The sequence below is a fragment of the Helianthus annuus genome, chromosome 9, assembly GCF_002127325.2.
Source record: "Helianthus annuus cultivar XRQ/B chromosome 9, HanXRQr2.0-SUNRISE, whole genome shotgun sequence".
NCBI classification, from domain to species: domain Eukaryota; kingdom Viridiplantae; phylum Streptophyta; class Magnoliopsida; order Asterales; family Asteraceae; genus Helianthus; species Helianthus annuus.
In genome coordinates this window covers 131,872,743-131,892,008 of record NC_035441.2, presented here as the reverse complement: position 1 = coordinate 131,892,008, position 19,266 = coordinate 131,872,743, and the positions used below count along the sequence as shown (strand labels likewise).

The 19,266-nt window shown below is 36.4% G+C and overlaps 3 protein-coding genes across 3 annotated transcripts; 2 read left to right on the top strand and 1 right to left on the bottom strand.

Annotated features, from left to right (window-relative positions):
• Positions 1–510: 510 nt before the first annotated feature.
• Positions 511–6,114, bottom strand: LOC110878721 (protein RBL). The gene is made up of 6 exons (XM_022127077.2): positions 5,917–6,114; positions 3,614–3,704; positions 3,423–3,521; positions 2,277–3,346; positions 1,358–1,568; positions 511–853 (listed from the first exon to the last, which is right to left on the bottom strand). The coding sequence occupies exons 2-6, from the start codon at positions 3,627–3,629 to the stop codon at positions 636–638; spliced, it is 1,614 nt and encodes a 537-aa protein (XP_021982769.1). The 5' UTR covers positions 3,630–3,704; positions 5,917–6,114; the 3' UTR covers positions 511–635.
• Positions 6,115–11,376: 5,262 nt separating this feature from the next.
• LOC110878723 (probable histone H2AXb) lies at positions 11,377–12,541 on the top strand. Its single transcript, XM_022127078.2, has 2 exons — positions 11,377–11,661; positions 12,159–12,541. The coding sequence occupies exons 1-2, from the start codon at positions 11,455–11,457 to the stop codon at positions 12,378–12,380; spliced, it is 429 nt and encodes a 142-aa protein (XP_021982770.1). The 5' UTR covers positions 11,377–11,454; the 3' UTR covers positions 12,381–12,541.
• Positions 12,542–17,217: 4,676 nt separating this feature from the next.
• Positions 17,218–19,266, top strand: LOC110878724 (phosphoglycerate mutase-like protein AT74). Its single transcript, XM_022127079.2, has 2 exons — positions 17,218–17,807; positions 18,766–19,266. Exons 1-2 carry the CDS (start codon positions 17,333–17,335, stop codon positions 19,170–19,172), a joined length of 882 nt encoding a protein of 293 aa, XP_021982771.1. The 5' UTR covers positions 17,218–17,332; the 3' UTR covers positions 19,173–19,266.

Genomic DNA, 19,266 nt, shown 5'->3' with positions numbered 1-19,266 from the left:
CGTAGGATTGGGACTGGTCCTCAATCTCCACGCCAAAAGTCGAACCGCACCGGTTTTTGGTCAAACCGGTTTGGAACCAATAAAAAAACCGCTCCATTTATTTGATAAAATGTTAATTTATTGAAATTAAAAATTAAAAAATATATATAACCAGTTATTTTTAACCTAAAACAGTTCAAAAGCTACAGAAAATAATAAAAGGTCGTATTCTATTTATTTTATTTTATTTTTGTCGTCCAAAACGGTTAAAAAGTGTGCGCAATAATTGGTTTGAAACCAAAACCGAAGCCAAAACAAAACCAGTGTTTCAAACCGGCCTTAAAAACCGATCAAACCGGGGAGGAACCGAACCGGTCAAGAAAAGAACCAGTTTGAAAATGTTCATCTCTAGTCTAGTGTTATATAAAACTACAAAACTAAAACTTTTCCTTCTTTGGTTACACTGTTTTCATGTAAATAACTATATATTTTAAAATAAAATTACTATGTGCTCATAATCAACCCAACCTGTACTATTAAAATTTGTCATTTTAAATTTCAACCAACGAGAATGTCAAATTGAGGCTGCAACTATATAAAATCTGATCCAAAATCATTAATAAGCTACAATAAAGTTAGATAGGTTACATTTTTAACTAATCATCAAACCCATTCTCATCGCCAAAATGATTCATATCATTTTCCTCTTCTTGTTCATTTCCAAATTTACTTTTAGGTTTTAAAGATTTACCTGAAGCTTTTGATTTCTGCACCTTCTGTGCTTGCTGCTGTTCCAACACCTTTTCGGACGGTTTTCTCCTCCTTTTCAAATGTGTCACACCACCTGTATCTTCACCACCCGAATTCTCCGGTCCTGAATTCAAGATTTCAAAATCAAATATATTCTTCAATGATTATAAGTGTAACATTTCTTTTTTTGACATACATTTAAATAGAATATTATTACTAGAGGTGTAAACGAGCCGAGGTGCTCGTGAGCTACTTGAGATCGGCTCGCTAAAAGTTCGAATTTGCTGAGCTTAGAGCTCGACCCGAGCTCGAGCCAAAATTGGTTTTCGTTTAATTAATGATACATCGAGCTTGACTAGGCTCGCAAGCCTAAACGAGCCTATAATTTATATAACTTTTATTTAGTAGCAAACATATACTTAGATAATTATTATATATTGAATTGATTACAAACATAACTGAACATTATATATTATGTTATGTTTAAGAATCACAAATATAAATATATATACATGTAATTATAAATGTATATAAACAAATAAATGGTAAACGAGCCGAGCTTGAGCTTTAAAAGTAGGGCTCAGAAAAGGCGAGCCGGGCTCGGCTCGTTTACAAACCTAATTATTACCTTCTACTTGATTGGAATACCCATTGTTATCTTCTGAAAGCGGGGAGGAATTATCACGTCGTCCAGTGTGTTTATCCCCGGAAACATCAGGGTCAGGGCAAGGATCAGCAGGCAAGAAGCATAGCTCCTCCTCTGAATCGCTAAATGCTGAATCCTTTTCCACTGTTGTAATGTCAACTTCATCTTCTTCATTTGTTTCTGATTCTTTCACCTGCAATCATAATAATTCATTACTCATGTATAATACTCATACACACACAAAGAGCGAGGGGGGGGGGGGGGGGGGGAGAGAATTTACATCAAAACATAGACCAACTAAAACGCACGTGAAAATAAGCATGAAAACGGATTATATTTTACCCGAAAATGTATTATATTTTACCTAACTCTTTACCGAGAAAATTTCTGTTGAAGCGTAAACCAACTTGGATTTATAAGGAAATGATTAAGCACGTAAGAAAATAGTGTTTTTTACATTAAAGAATGGTACCACGCGTTGCAGCGGAGTCGAGACGTAAAATTTGTACCGCCTAGTGAGAACGTATTATATTTAACAAACGTACATAAAAAGAAGAACGTAAAACTCAAAGGGGTCAAAATGACATTTTACAAAGTTTTTATAAAGCTGACGGGTGTAAGAGGCAATTGCTAGAAGGTGAAGGGTTGAAAACACAAAAAGAAAAACATGGGTTGATGGCATTGTTGTAAATTTGGCAAAGAAAATAAATAAAAGGAGGTACTATTCCTAAGACACCCTCTTTTGTTAATAATTAATAATTAATTAATAATTAATTAATAATCAATAATAATAATAATGCAGGTTCCCTTTTATGGTAAGTTTTTATTCCCATTTAACCATTAAGAGAAAATGGTATTACTTCAGGTCAAATCAGTCGAAAATTGTCACCTCAAATCTTACCTTTTCAGTTTCTGGCATCAAATCAAATTCATCTTCACGTTCAACATACTCCTCGTTTTCCTCTAGTTCCTTAAAATCTGGGGCGAAGGCACTCCAATTCTCGGTGTAGTCTTTGGCCCAGATGTAAACCAAACCCGTTAAAGAGACAGAAACGACTATAGGATGAACAGGGTGCCACACCAAATCCATCAAAGCTTCCTTTGGACCTTCAAGAATTTTCACAAGATGCCCAGCCCGTCTATCCCAAATATAAATTTTATGTTCACCTTTACTAGCGGACCCACCAACCACCCACTCACCATCACCACTAAAACACGGCGCCTTCCAATGCACTTTCGTGATCGAATCTTGAAACTCCCGAAAAAGCGATAAACAGTTTGTTCCCGCACCCTTTAACATTTCAACCTCGTTTTCTGAATTTGGTAGAATCTCATCAAGAATAAGTTTATGTGAATCTTGTTGTTTTAAAAGGTTTTCGTATATCCTGATCGTACGGTCACTCGAGTTTGTAAGAAGGAACTGTCCATCTCTACTGAATACAATATTCTTAATCACCGCACCACCCGATATCGGGACAATCCCGCAAACCTGATTCTTTTTGTGGTCGATTATAAGAATTTCACCAACTGAATTCCCGACATAAACTAGATCCCCATATTTGTTAAAACATGCCGCTGTTGGTGTATATGCTGATCCATCGGAAAATTTGTTTTTTGATGTAGGGGCGGGTTTTTCAGACAGTGATATGGGAAGTGTTGTTGTGGTTTCAGTACGTAAATCGACAATTATGGGAGCAGATGAAAACGGACATATTAAGCAAAGTGTTGATTCTAAGGGATGTAAACGAGCTTGTAACGGGGTCTGTTGTAATGTGATTCGGTAAATTTTTTCTCCTTTTACAACATCCCAGAGCGTTAAAGATTTATCGGCAGCGGAAATAAGAATATTATGACCGTTTCTTGACCAGCAAACGCTAGTTATGGCAGCAGCACAGTCTTTATCTCTGAGCTCTTTTGCGATTCCTCGGGTTTCAAAGTCCCAAACAACACAACTTCCATCAGAACATCCAGCTGGCAAAAAGTAAAAGTACATATCACATAGATGTGAATGGAGTACGAAATAAAATAAAAGTAAATGATAAATTACCAGCAAGAAGAGTGCCACGGCGATTAAAAGATATGCATTTCATAATACCATGTTCCAAAAACTCTTCTATCACTTCTGGAAAATCCCCTTGTAACGGATCTTCACCCCAACAAACAAGAACAACAGTATAAGATTATGATCAACACATTAAACGCAAATTTCTTATGCACGGAGAAAGGAAAGAATTATACCTATAATTGGATTCATGGCGTGTATTTGAAATGAGTTTTAATCCTGCTTGAAAACCCTAACACAGTATGTGAATAGAATTGTGAAAATTTCCTGCAATTAACACGTATAAAAGAATGTGACCCAGTCGTATTTCCACATACATATGAAAAAAAGGAAAAATTACAAGTTTTGTCCTTTATCTTTATACCACTTTTCAGGCGGTGTCCTTTTTAACGAATGTTGACAGGCGGTGTCCTTTACTAGGTATTTTGTTGCAAGTTTAGTCCTTTACACCCAACCCAGTTAAAAAACCCTATTAATTGTTGACAAGCGGTGTCCTTTACTAGGTATTTTGTTGCAAGTTTAGTCCTTTACCTAGGTATTTTGTTGCAAGTTTAGTCCTTTACATCCAACAATTAACAGGGTTTTTTAACTGGGTTAGGTGTAAAGGACCAAACTTGCAACAAAATACCTAGTAAAGGACACTGCCTGTCAACATTCGTTAAAAAGGACACCGCTTGAAAAGTGGTATAAAGATAAAGGACAAAACTTGTAATTTTTCCGAAAAAAAATACACCAACAGAGTTAAAGAAATAATAAGAAAATTCTTTTGATTAATAAACCAAAAATAAGCCTAGCTCATCAGCTTGTACTAGAATTAGATGCAAAGTACTGCAACAGTGCAAATTTATATAGAGAAGATATGCAAACTTATCTGATGTCTAGTTGTCTACCACAGACTCAATTAAAAGAAAGAGATAAAGCTGTTTATCTCATATACCTTTAAAACTTAGCAAGTTTTAATACACCCTTTTCCGGAAATTTCTTTATGAAATGCATTCTTTTTCCTAAGCTTAGTTGCAGTAAACGTTTTCATTACTATTGGTATACTATATTTCTACATTAAAATAGCTACTCAATGCAGCTAACTTCAAAATTCAAGTCGGTTTTATGTTCAAAAATCAGAATCCTGTCTTCTAGCCATACTAACAAAGAGTACACCTAATTTCTTTGAAGACTGCCCATTGTTTATGGCGCATAGTTGTCAATAGTGAATAGCGGACCATAGCGACAGGCCACCTATATGCTACGTAGCAAATTAGCAATAGCAACGAAATAGCACCGGCTATTTCATGCTTAGCGATAAAGAGGTAGAAAAATAAAACCTATATTTAACACACCATATATGTAAAAAAGTGTTAAAAATAAGCTAAAATAGCTATAAAATACGCTATCTCTAATCATCTAAACAAATAAATAAAATTAAATAAAATAAAAAATCCGCTATCTATTGCTACAGGGTTTGTAACGACCCTTCACCTATGCGCTACGCTATTGGCTATAGCGGGCACTAAGCGCTATTGATAACTATGTTACTGCGTCACTCCCAGTCACTACAAATCTGATAACATGCATGCTATCTTGATTTAAGAAAGCGCAAGACGCTTCAAAGCGTTTTGGTCTCAAAAGCCCAAACGTGAAACGCACACATCACCTACGTGAAGCACGCGTCTACGTACAACCAAATAAGCTTTACTCATCTATTTACATATAAAAACCTATTTATCAAGTGAACCTTCCGTAATTTTTTCATACCTTAGATTGGTTATACATATAAACCTCCTGCAGACTCTAATTTTGACCATTTTTTTACCCAAAACAAGATGAGGCGCGCCTTTTAAAACCAAGCATGCTATAAATTCCTTATGATACATATAAGATCTACAGTAGAGCAGCTAAAGTTTATAGAAACTAGTTCTACTTGGTAAAACAAAGGAAATAAGTAAGAAGCTGCTTAATACTTACAACGGCCTGAATCGACATAAAACACTTTTCAATCCCTAAAACAACCAGAAGACAAATCTATCTTATGCTACCAGCAATAAGGTCTTTACCAAAGATGCCTAATAAGGTCCTTCAAATCTAATTCCTAACCCTAACTAGTCAAACAATACCTACATGATTACACATGAGTACATAACATAATCAATATGCTTCAACTCACACTTGCAACCAGATTATGTACGTTTTAATCTGTAAACTTAGGCAACTTTAATGCCTTGAATTCAGAAGCTATGTGAACCTAATTACAACTGAATTAAAAATTAGGGTTTTGTTATTCTTTCAAATAATCGAATTGAGAGGTAATTTGGGGGAGATAATTGGATACGAAACTTGCGTAGGTAAAATAGACTGTGAATAAAAACATAACCGAAAGGGAAGAACATCATGTAACACATAGCATTCTAGTGTAGACACAAAAAAGATATAAACTGGAATCAGATTGAGATGAGGAGCGAGTGAAAGTAAGAAACGGAATTACCTGTGTGAAAATTGTGGGTGAGAGTGAACCGGCGGAGCGACGGCGAGGCGGTGGTGTTCTCAGGCGAGAGGGGACGAGCAGGAGTGTGGAATTGGGAGGGAAAAGGAAGAGTGGGGGTAATTGGAGATTGGGAGAGAAGAAAAGGGGTTCGGGTTCCAGTTAGGGTTCGGGTTTGGGGCGGAAGTGGAAAGAGAGGAGGAGGCGTATAGCTTTTAACCCATGAATAGTATTTTTTTAAGGATAAAAGTTACATTTTAACCCATGAATACTGTTTTTTTTAGGGCATGTGTAGTCATAAAGCTCTCAAAGAGGCGTTATGCGACATGTGGCACGCCACGTCAGCAAGGGGCTTTATGGGGCGTTATGCAATTTGAGGCCGTAGTCATAAAGCCCCTGTGTAATCATTACTCAATTAATTTAATTTTCATTTTTTTAAATAATTTATAAGTTTTATAAAATAAAAAAACATTAAATTAAATAAAAAACACTACATTAAAATTAAAAACACTACATTAAAATTAAAAAAAAAGTTACACTAAAAAAAAATTACACCTAAAAAATAAATTTATTCTTCGGTGTCATCTTCGTTCTCTCCTTCTTCCTCTTCGTTTTCTCCAGCATCCAAACCTACGTCTTCAAAGTTCCCGTTTTCGAATTCCTCAACCACTTCTTCCTCGGAATCTTCGTCGTGATCATTGTTGAATCGAATTGGGCGAATCGCCCAAGCATGCTCAACCAAATCCGCCTTCAACGTGTTATGTATTTCTCTAGATCGCAGTAGTTGAGCATTCGCGAGTCTCTCTTCCGTTGTCGCTTGGGGTAGTTCGACCAAATCTTCGGGAATATAGTTTTGGCATATCGCTTTTCCATCATCCTCAATGATCATATTATGCAAAATGATGCAAGCATACATGGCCATTCGTATTTTATCCTTATGCCACATGCGACAAGGATTTCTGATAAAATGCCATCGTTGCTGTAGAACCCCAAAACACCTCTCGATGTCCTTTCTCGAAGACTCTTGTAATTTTTTAAAATACTTTCTTTTTTCATCGAAAGTTTCGGAAAATGTTTTAACAATAATCGAATACTCAGGGTAGATACCATCGGCCAAGTAGTAGCCATGCTCGTAATCGTTCCCGTTTGCATGGAAACCGGCCTTTGGTATAGTTCCAGAAATGTAGCCCTCGATTAATGGTGAAGCCTCTAACGTATTAATATCGTTAAAACACCCGGCTACACCAAAGAAGGCCGACCAAACCCAAAGGTCGTATGACACAACACCTTGTAATACCAAAGTTGGCCCTTTTTGATCACCCCGTGTATGTTGACCTCGCCATGCGGTTGGACAATTATACCAACGCCATTGACGACAATCCAAGCTACCAATCATGCCGTAGCACAAAAGGGCTACCAACGTTCGCGGCTTCACGATCTCGCAAGATATAGGTGCGTCGCAAGATGGGTCGTGGAGGGGGAGTAGGCCGAATGTGCTCAAATGCTTGTAGCACAAAAGTACATGCACTCGTAACCGCTTCTTCCTCGGCCGCGTCTTCGTCGGGCGAAAAATATCTTCGGTAAATTTCGGTGAAAGACTCTTCCGACGGGGAACCCATTTTTTTATAAGGTGACACTAGGTTTTTTAAAAATATATAGAGAATGAGAATGAGAATGTATTGAGTTGTAAAAAAAATGGAAGAATATGAGGGTATTTATAGTGTGAAAAGTATAAAAAATTGATTTTTTTTTAATATATGACCGTTATCAAACGGTCAAAAATCAAAATTTCAGAATTCTCGCGCCGCGAAATTTTTCACGCTTTTGTTTTTTTTTTTGGTCATGGCGCCGGGGGGGGGGGGGGGCGGTGTGGGCGGCGCCATAGCGGCGCTATGGCCCTTGGTCGCGCCCCACTACGTATTGCCTTAAAGGTGTAAGGAGTGGTTTAACACTTTGGAGTGGCAAACCAAAAAAACGACCAATCAGAGCGTGCCATGTCAATCAGTCAAAAGTGTTTAAACTTTGGTGAAAAGTGTTGGCAATGGTTTAGACAATTGATGAAGTGGTAAACTATTTTTTTTTAAAAAGGAAAAATGTGTGATTGGTTGAGATAGGAATGGACCCCACCCACAATACCCTCTCTCTCTCAATCATCTTCTTCCCGAATCGGCATGCTGTCCCCGATCGTGTTGCCTTGCCGCGTCGGCATCGGGTCGGCGGCGGTGTTTACCGATCGGCAAACCCGTTTGCCACCCTTTGCCAACTACCACACCGTATACCCTAAAGATAAAAAATTACATGGTTGGGGACTAAATAACTTATGATTTTTTCTAAGAGTTAATAACTCATAATAGAGTAACTTATCGACTTTTTCTCTCACATAATAATCTCATGTCAAACACCTTTTAACTTTTTAAAAAGTAAGGGTGGAGGGTATCATTCAAACACTTTAGGGTGTTTGAGTTACCGTCTAACAAATCATCTCATGTCATGTCAACTCCCCCCCCCCCTCCATCCCATTTCTACTCAGACACTAGGAATGGTTCAAACACCCGGAGAGTGGTAAAAAAAAAATTGAAAAAATTATGATTGGTTGATAGGGGTTGGGACCCACCATTCACCCTCTCTCTCCCACCTCTCCTCTTCTTTACCGGTTCGGTGACTATACACCGAAATTGCAAGTCCCCACTCACCGAAAAGAGGTCGGCGATCATTCCCCCAGCGGCAAACTCGGTCCCCAATCCCACTCCCCGTAATCACTCTGACCCCATAAATAAGCTAATAAGTCACTAAAATAAGCAATCCCAAACACCCCCTTAGTGTTTGAGAAATTGGCTTGTAGTAATCGTTTTCGTGTTTGGAAAATAAGCAATCCCAAACACCCCCTTAGTAGCGGCTCGCGACCCATTTGGGCCTGGGCTTACGTGGCCCGCGAGAGTGGCCCAGTCCGCCACACTTCGATCAGACGCGGATTTTGGCGTTGTTTTGTGTTTGGTTTGATTTTTAAAATGTTCTAGCATTTAATAACTCACCAAACCCAACCCTAATCCTCCCCTATAAAACCCAAGTGCTTTCCAAGCATTTTACACTTTGCAAATCATCCACAACACTCTCAAATCAGCTTCCAATCTGTTGTTAATCAGAAGTTCGAGCAGAATCATCACACTTCACTAAAGTGAGCATAACTCACTCAATACTTAGTTTTTTTCATCCATTCTTTTTCCCACTTGCTTGGAACAACCTTAGGAACATTTCCACGGGTTTTCCATGGAAAACCAAGCTTTGGAATGTCACCGAAAAGGCTCCAAAGTGGTCTGTTACTTTCTGTTTTCACTCAAACTTTGTTAAACTTAGCTAAACTTGAGTTTATCTCATTTCAAACCTATGTCCTGATGCTCATAATCAATTGAATGGTTAGTTGGGCTTAAAAACAAGGCTGAGACATGTTAAATCAGAGGTTAAAACCTCACAAACATTCTTTTTAGTTAGGGTTTTACCCACAAGTAGTGTTCAAGCTTGAAGCTTGATGAATGTGTGATACTTGGACTAGCTTAGGGCTATCCTTCATATAAATCCACTCACTACTTGATGTTTTTCCATAGATTAGTTGTTATTGTTTCATTAATACTTGTAAGTTCATGACCCTCCTTGTTGTTTATGACAACAAGGCTAGTGGTGAACAATGGAGGTACCTAAATGGGAGCTTTGTTCTTCCTACCTCATACATGATTTATATGAATTCTAAAGAGGTTCCTAAATGGGGGTACCTCATGCTTGACATATATGATATAATATACACTATGTAATACTTATGTAACATTCAAATAATCGAAATCTTGGTGATGAACTAATGGACATTCGTCAAGCTAGTAGATTATATCATCGTAGGCCTTGACAACTTGTCACGACTCTAATGGAACCTTGTTCCATGAAAACATTTAACTCTTTTGGAGTTTCATAGTGTCAAGAACAAGTGTCATAGGTGTTAGATGCTTATTTTCTTATGTTTATTTTCATGTTATTTAAATTCCGAATTTATAATCTTCTGATTCCCCAAACTCACACACCTATGTTTTCTTCGTGTAGAAGGACAAGGTGCTCCAAACTAATCCATCAACCAACATCACTCGTGGGATTTCAAGTAGGAAAGCTTGCAAAGCCGTGAGTATACTCGATCCCGTTTTCCTTTTATCACTTTTGGGTGCAACATGTATGATTACTAAATTACACATCACATGAAACTATTTTAAACTCTATCCATGCTTAACATGAAACTATATGATGCTTGTTTTAGACTTGTATGCTAATGTAAACTATCTGTGTCGATTATATGCTTCATTAACTTTGCTAGCTTACTTTAACACTTATAGCGCTATAGGATTAACGCACCGCCCACGAAACTTGGGGTATTGTTAAGTTAAACATGTTGGGGTGTGACATGGAATGGGGTGGTTGAGTTAGTTTACCTCGCGGTAACACCGCCACCAACACTTGGGTAAGTGTGTTGATTGAGTGTAAGCGGTGAGTAGTCACCAGAGAGGGAAGAGGAAATAGAGGGGGTTAATGGTGGGCACCACTTGTAACAACCCTTAAAAGGCCCCATAACAAGTCATAATCGAAACCCCGAACTCGTGCGACAAGAACCACCACGAAAATGAGAAAACCCTACGTGACATGTGGCAGCCACGTGACAGACCTATGGTGATGATAAAGACGGCCGCGTGACGCGACGCTTCTTTTTTTGCCTGAAGACATGTGGCAGCCACGTGACAGACCTATAGGGGTGACTCATGCCACCCAAGTCATAGTTTACCTCGTAGCGCGACGCAACGATGACAGGCGAAGCCGGTCGCGTGACACGGCGGCCTCAAATTTCTACTATAAATGGAGCAATTCATGGACATTTCAATCTGCTTAGTCTCAATCACTTTCTGTCGCTATCTCTTTTTATTATATTATTCTCGAAACCCTAAACCTCGAAACTCTGCTCCGTAGAAAGTGTGTTAACCCCGATCACTAGTACAATACCTTGTCCGATTGATCTAATACAAATCAACGAATGTCAAAGTGCAATTTAAATACAGCTAAAGTTGAATTGAGTTAATACAGTAATACGTGTTGCATTATCTCTTTATTAGCAACCCATGACTTAAACAAGAAGGCACTAACTAAATCTAAAACCACAATTTCTAAGTGTATTAGTCTTCTATTCTGAATGTAAAATCACAAAAATCTAAAACCACAATTTCTTTCAACTAAAAATATTTCATGAATAAAAATCGTCACGTACACCAAAAAAAAAAAAAAAAAAAAAACCACGAATCTCCCGCCAAAATGACGAATAAGAGGGAAACGAAAATAAAAAAAAAAACAAAACAATGATGCCACGCTGGCGATCCACGTTAACTTTTTCTCAACCAATAGAAACAAACGGTTCCCACTATAAATTCATAACTACCCTCTTACACCGTCAATCCCAAATCACATTCTCTTCCAACTAGGGTTTATCATTCATCATCAAGATCCATCACATTCAACAAAATGAGTTCCAAAGGCGATACCGATTCTAAGAAAGGCGGCAGAGGCAAGTCCAAGGCCACGAAATCAGTCTCCCGATCTTCCAAAGCCGGACTCCAGTTCCCCGTCGGCAGGATTGCTAGATTCCTCAAAGCCGGAAAGTATGCGGAGCGTGTCGGTGCCGGAGCCCCTGTTTATCTGTCGGCGGTCCTCGAATACCTTGCCGCTGAGGTACTATTTGGTTTTCAATTTTCTTTGTTTTGTTCAATTTATTGGGTTTATTTTAATTTATTTGATTACTATTTTGCAAACAATTTGTTGAAAATTGGTTCAAGTTTAGGGATCTTGAAATCCGTTTAATCTTTGAAATTTGTTTTTTAACCATTGAATAAAAAAAAATTTGATGGCGTTATCCCAAATCATTTGTAAAAAGTCAGTTCAATTTTTTTTGATTTAGGAATTTTGTATAAAGTTTGAAATCTTTTAGTGATTTTGAATTCCGTTTCACTTTATATGTTTTTTACATAACTTTCATTCGATTTGGGGATATTTTTTTTGGTATTGGGTCATTATTATCTTCCTTTAAATCATACTTTCAAAGCCTCTCCAGTTTTTTATGGTTTATAAATTGCAATTTCTTTTTTTATCCTACAAAAGTGTTTTGTTTTCATTTGGATTCTTGTATTTGATGACATTTGCTCAAAACTTACAACATGTATTGGCAATAGGTTTTGGAGTTAGCGGGAAATGCTGCAAGGGATAACAAGAAAAGCAGAATAGTTCCAAGGCACATACAATTAGCGGTAAGGAATGATGAAGAACTGAGCAAGTTGTTGGGTTCGGTGACGATTGCAAACGGTGGTGTTTTACCCAACATTCATCAGACTTTGCTACCACATAAGGTTGGCAAGGATAAAGGAGATATTGGTTCTGCTTCTCAGGAGTTTTAGAGACAGATTTTTCTGTTTCGTAATCAACTTTATTTTGTCTGCATTTTGCTTACAGTATTTTGTAAAAATGATGTTCACTTTGGCATTTGAAGTTGTTATGATGGTTATGCCTAATCGGGTTTCAGCAATATAAACAATTTTGGCTAGAAGTTTTTATGCTATCGTGTTTATGCTTATATTTTGATTCTGAAATTGAAGTGTTATATGGATAACTCATTTCTAGAAAAAAAAACATTGTTTTTGGTTGCCAACGTGGGATAACTTATTTCTTGAAAAAACAATCTTGTTTTCAGTCATCACTATCACCAGTGAAACTGAGTAGAGATGAGCATATTGAATATATTGGTATTGTACCGGAAATTGGAAAAAATTGTTACCGATACTAAACATGATAGGTACGGTATCGGTTTAAGGACATGGGGTATGGGGCTTGGGTTGGGAGAAAACACCCAAGCCACCATCCTGGGTGGGTTTGGGTTTAGGTGTGGCCTTTTGGGGCTTGGCTTTCAAGCCGGACGTGGGGCGGTATGGCCATGCCAGCTGGCTACCTCCCATTCGCTCACCCGCCACAACCTCAATGCGTGCCAACATAAATGGCGCGAGCTACGGCCCAAGCTCGAACGTTTCAAGTCTTACTACGAAGCCGTTCCGAGCGGTGAGTTAAGCCATGAGGACCGGGTGGCGGTGGCGAACATAGAGTTTCGAGGCAAGGAGCGAAAGGCGTTTGACAAGATCGACCTTTTTGAAATTTATTTAACGCTCTAGGTTTGTAATTTGTAATTTTTAGAAATTATGTAATTTTTAGGATTATGTAATTTTTAAAATTTTAATGAAGTTGTAGGTTTTTTTTTTTTTTTTTTTTTTTTTTTTTTTTATAAATGTTGTGATTTTTTATAAATTTTTTGTATTTTTTTTAATATTCTGCTGCCACGCGGTGCGCCCAACCCACACCCCGCCATACCCCGCGGACACGTAACCAGGCGGGAGGGGGGGGGGGCCTCCCATTCCACGTAGGGTTGTAAACGAACCGAACGAACACGAACAAGGCCTTGTTCGTGTTCGTTCGTTAAGGAAATAAATGTGTTCACGAACGGTTCATGAACACTTATCGAACGAGATTTTATGTTCGTGTTCGTTCATTCAGGAAATGAGCGTGTTCGCGAACGGTTCACGAACACAAACAAACACAAATAAATTTGGCGAACGCGACGAAGGATAAAAATAGATGGCCCAGAGAGTAGCACTCGAACTTGAATCCCTTATGTGGAACTGAGGTCGATTGTATTCGCCGATGTAAATAATGAGAAATGAAAGAGAAATGATGCATAAACAATGAGAAAATGGGTTTCCTAGTTTAATTGTTAGGGTAATAAAATAAATAAAAGTTTAATAATATAAAACGTACAAATAAAATATAAAAAAGTACAAAGATTTTCAATTAAAACACAAACATACGAACATAAACGAACACAAATCAATGAATGTTCATGAACATGTTCACGAACACGTTCACGAACACCTTACTGAACATTCACGAACACAATCGAACGAACGAGACCTCTATTCATGTTCGTTCATTTAACTAATCGAACAGAATTTCTTATTCATGTTCGTTCATTTATTAAACAAACGAACGAACATAAACGAACTTCCCGTCGAACGGTTCATGAACTGTTCGCTGAACGTTCGGTTCGTTTACAACCCTAATTCCACGTGTCAACAAATGTCCCAACCCAAGCCCCACCATACCCCACAGTCTAATGCCCATCTCTTAAACTGCTTCAGCTGAATTCCCGTAAACACTCAGTCCAAGAGCAATCACGCTTAATATAATTGGTTATTATGTTATGAGAGTCGATGAAACGATTAAAAAATCGTAGGAGCCCCACAGAAGTGCAATTACGTAAAGGGTCGTAGGCACATCTGAATCCTTAAATTAGCACCTTTAATATGTGTCGTATAGGCCTATACGGGTCGTATTGATTTTTCTATTTCTAATAAAGACTGATGTATTAGATTTTGTCTATTTGACTAGACCTATACGGGTCGTATAGGTCTATACGGGTTGTATTGGTTGAGTTTTTTTTTTTTTTTTTTTTTTTTACAAATTTTTTATACATTTGTTTATGGTTTTAACAAAGTTTTCTAAAAAATATTTATTTTTTTTAAAGAAATACTATGTAAAATGTCGTATAGTATATGTGAGGTATAGGTCTGGTATGAGCATATATAGGTGTAGTAAAGATCCCGTATATGTATCGTATAGGTTAATTTGTAATTTTAAAGGTATTTGTTTGTATAATGTATTTAAAGTGTTTTTTGTTTGTTTAATGGATACAACACGTAAAGTAACGAGCAATATACGATACCGTATAGACATAATGCACCATAATACGGAACAATATGACAAGTAGAGACATACTACGTCATAATACACGATAACACTGCACATATAGAAAATCTACACCCTAATATAACACTTACAGACTATAAACGTAACAATACCAAACGTCATCGACACGACTTTAGAGTACATATCTACATCTCTGTCTTTTCACCACTTGCTTCAATCTTTCGTAGCTAATAGTTTGAGAAAAGAAGAGAACCCTTCATTGTAAAATAAGAAGTTGGAATACTTCATTTGTAAATTTTAGTGTATGATTGTGGACTTAAAATAATAGGTCATGCCAATCTAGTCCCATGTGAAAAATAATAGGCTGGGGAAAGTTCCCGTATGTTGACTTGAGAGCCCAAAAGCTACCTAATTGTCCTTTAACTTAAAAAAAAAAACGAAAATATCTCAGACTTATCTGAGAAAAATAAGTGAACTTAACGAATTGAATGAAAATGACAAGATTTTAATCCCTTTAGATTCAGATACGAAAAAAACAAACATTTTTAGATGAAAATCGTAAAAGTGACCAAACTTTAGGGACGACAATAACATTTTACTCTATTTTCAGGCCAAAATTAAGAAAAAAAGCCACAAAATTGTTTTTTTTAATAACCCGACACTAAAAGTCCAAACTTCGAATCAAGTGGAGATTATTTCCCTTCAACGTGGCAAAATGGACGGGTTAGATCAGATTTTGAAAAGAACTGAAATGGTTATGATTAGATTTTATGGCTCTGATTAGATTATGTTTCAAATATTTATACTTTTGTGTTTTGACTTTTGACTTTAAATCATGTTACACATAAGAGACTAATTATATAATGGATTAATTTTGTATATACCCTTGTAGTGGAGAATTCAAATGAAAATAAATTACAAATTAAGAATAAAAAGAATAAAGGGTACAAAGGTAATTTGAACAAATCATTTAATGAGTCTATCATTTATTTATGTTATTCAAATTAATGAACCTTAATTATTTAAGGAGTTATCCTATAAAATAGTTTTGCACCTTACACGATAAAAACAATCATGCACATGATCCTACATATTCAACGTCTCATACACCATAAAAACAATGTTTCCTACGCTATAAAGACAATGTTTTGGTGTAATGTACAAAATGTGTAGGATCCCAACATTTTTAAATAATTTTGCGACTCATAATAAAATATGTATAGTACACAACACTTTTAAATAGTTTTGTCATTTCTAATAAAATTAGTGTATTAATGGTGATGAAGGAGGAAATTATGGTGGCATTAATAAGATTTAGTAACTCTTTATAATATTTATTAATATTCTACATCAAAATGTCTATCCTACCCTTATTAATTAAAGTATTAATTAAAAGTAGATAAAAATTATAACTTCATTCACAACCATTGATTAAAAAAATATAGGGCCTAAATTAATTTATTTTTCTTCTTATAGAAAGAGTCTTCTCAAATGAACCTCCCCTACCCTTATAAACTTGATAAATTTCATATATACCCAACAAAACTACATATATCATATAAAGCCATCTGCATTAAACTTTAACTTAATCCCAATTTTACCCTTTTCCATTATATATTTTAGAGTCAAATGTGATTTTAGTTCCTGTGGTTTGGGTCATTTTGCGAGTTTAGTACAAAGGTTTGAAACGTTGCCATTTTAGGTTAAATAGTGTCAAACGTTGCCATTTTAGTCCACTGGATTAACTCTATTCATTTTTTCTGTTAACTAGAAGAACAATTTGGGCATTTTATATGTCTGAATTGCTCTTCTAGTTAACATAATTACATATAAAATGACCGAATTGACATTCTAGTTAATAGAAAAAATGGATAGAGTTAACCCAGTGGACTAAAATGGCAACGTTTGAAACTATTTGAACTAAACTGACAATGTTTTAAACCTTTAGACTAAATTGACAAAATGACACAAACCACGTGAACTAAAATTACATTTAACTCTATATTTTATACCCTAATCCACTTAGTTGACCATTTGAATATCTGGGAAACGGATGAAATCAAAACAAATAAGGAAGAAATTAATTAGGAAAACAAATTTCATTAAATAAGAAAACAATTTTATATATAATTTGTTTTTTAAAAAAATATACCATAAAATCAAACGTCTTTTTATGTTTAATATGAGTACCCTATTGTTATAGTTAAAAAAAAATTGAAAACCCAGTTGCGTATTACACAATGGTAAGGTAAAACACAATGAGTATTAAACTAAACATAAAATCGCATGTAGTGGTAAACAATTTCGCATGTTGTATTATATCAGAAATCGCACGTTGAAGCAAAAACTCGCACGTTGAAAAACAATCTCGTACGCAACGTACAGTAACTCCTATTGTACAATAACCAGCCTCTTTTGCTAAATTCCATTCGGTATTTTTCCGTAAGTTTAATGGATATTTTTCATCAAAACACCAAACAACAAAAACAAATAATAAAACCTTCATTATGATATAAAAATCCAACCGTGTTTTTCGTGATCCGCACAAACTGTTCCTTCATAATTTCATTCCAAACTTCGATCCCATCGAGATCAGAAAATGATGAAACAAGGAGTAACAACAATAACAACAGACCAAACCAAACTCCTTCCAAAAAGAATAATCCTGGTCCGCCATGGGGAAAGTGAAGGTAACATCGATGGTTCTGCTTATTCCACCACCCCCGACTACAAGATCCCACTTACCCCTCAAGGAATCGCCCAAGCCAACCAAGCTGGAACCCAGATCAGAACTGTTATCTCCAGCTCAGGTGCCACCCCGAATTGGAAAGTCTTCTTTTATGTATCGCCTTACGAACGATCGCGGTCCAGTCTTATGGGAATCGTAAGATCGTTCCCGAAGAACACCGTGATCGGGGTTAGAGAGGAATGTAGGATCAGGGAACAGGATTTTGGGAATTTTCAGGTTGCTGAAAGGATGAAGATTGTTAAGGAGACTAGAGAGAGGTTTGGTAGGTTTTTCTACCGGTTTCCTGAGGGTGAATCGGCTGCAGATGTCTACGATCGTGTTTCGAGTAAGCGACACGTTTCGTTTGCTTGCTTGATCGTAGTTAATTTCAAGTTTTTAACAAAATCAACCTTGCAGTGACGGATTTAGAATTTACTAATCTTTAAGGTCGTTTGTTTATCGCTATATAATATTTTTTTTGGTCTGATTCGGGTCAGATCGGGTTGCCTGAAAAGGTGTGAGGGATTAGAGACTGATCTTATGAATTTCTAGAAAAAGCAAAAGAAAAATTATATTACCATGGAAAAATCTCTCGGTGATTAACGAAGAATTACCACTGAATCTTACAGATTCACAAAAACAAAAACAAAAACAAAAACAAAAATCTCTCGTAAGAAGACATGTCTGGGATTTTTTTTATTTTCTTTATAACACGTCAATGTTCTGTCGGTGATACATCGCTAAATATCAGTCCATGAACTATTGCCCACACTAAGTTTTCGACAGGCCTTCAACGGCGAATTATCCACCGAACATGGAAAAATGTTTCCGTTCGTAATTTATTTAGTTAAGTGCCATTTTCGTCCTTGTGGTCTGTCCAATGATGGCAGTTCAGATCAAATTTCAAATTTGTACCATTTCCGTCCCTGACATTATTGAAACATGACAGTTTAATCCAAAAAGTTAACGGTCGTTAACCTTGACTGATAAATTAGGAGTAAAAAGGTATTTTCATTTTTTTCTACTTTGTTTTATTTGTATATTTATCGTTTTTAAGAGGTGTAAAAATAGAAAAAGATAATAAAAATGGAAAATTACTTTTTTACCCTCATTTAACAGTCAAAGTTAACGATCGTTAACTTTTTGGATTAAACTGTCATGTTTCAAGAATGTTAGGGACAAAAATAATACAAATCTCAAATTTGGCTTGAACAAACCATAAGGATGAAAATGACAGTTAACTCTAATTTATTCCTCTGGTTTACAATGATCTTCCATTATTAAACATAAACTATTATTTGCAGGTTTTCTTGAATCATTATGGCGCGATATAGACATGAACAGGCTTAACCATGATCCAGCTGATGATCTAAATCTTATAATAGTGTCACATGGGTTAGCTTCACGTGTATTTCTAATGAAATGGTTCAAATGGACTGTTGAACAGTTTGAGCGTTTGAACAATTTCGACAACTGCGAGTTTCGAGTTCTACAACTAGGAGATGGCGGCGAATATAGTTTGGCTGTTTATCATTCCGAAGAAGAGATGCAAGAATGGGGATTGTCTCCGGAGATGATCGCTGATCAAAAGTGGCGAGCCCGAGCCACTAGAGGGGATTGGAATGAGAAATGTCCGTGGTACCTTAACGTCTTCTTTGATGATCTAGGAATAGATTCGGATGATGGTGAGAATCAACACAACTCCTCATAAATTTTCTTAAATTGTATTAAGTTAAATGCATTAAAAGAAAATTATAAAACAATGTCACTTCTTTTTAATAGTATTGTTATGTTTTAGTTTAACA

Excerpts from the sequence above, each read along its gene's own strand:
- LOC110878721 (XM_022127077.2), bottom strand. Across the intron at positions 3,347-3,422 it reads CCGTGGCACTCTTCTTGCTG|CTGGATGTTCTGATGGAAGT; the intron begins GTAATTTATCAT and ends ACTTTTTGCCAG. Across the intron at positions 1,569-2,276 it reads TGATGCCAGAAACTGAAAAG|GTGAAAGAATCAGAAACAAA; the intron begins GTAAGATTTGAG and ends TTATGATTGCAG.
- LOC110878723 (XM_022127078.2), top strand. The coding sequence starts at position 11,455 with ATGAGTTCCAAAGGCGATACCGATTCTAAGAAAGGCGGCAGAGGCAAG. Across the intron at positions 11,662-12,158 it reads TCGAATACCTTGCCGCTGAG|GTTTTGGAGTTAGCGGGAAA; the intron begins GTACTATTTGGT and ends TATTGGCAATAG.
- LOC110878724 (XM_022127079.2), top strand. The coding sequence starts at position 17,333 with ATGATGAAACAAGGAGTAACAACAATAACAACAGACCAAACCAAACTC. Across the intron at positions 17,808-18,765 it reads TGTCTACGATCGTGTTTCGA|GTTTTCTTGAATCATTATGG; the intron begins GTAAGCGACACG and ends TATTATTTGCAG.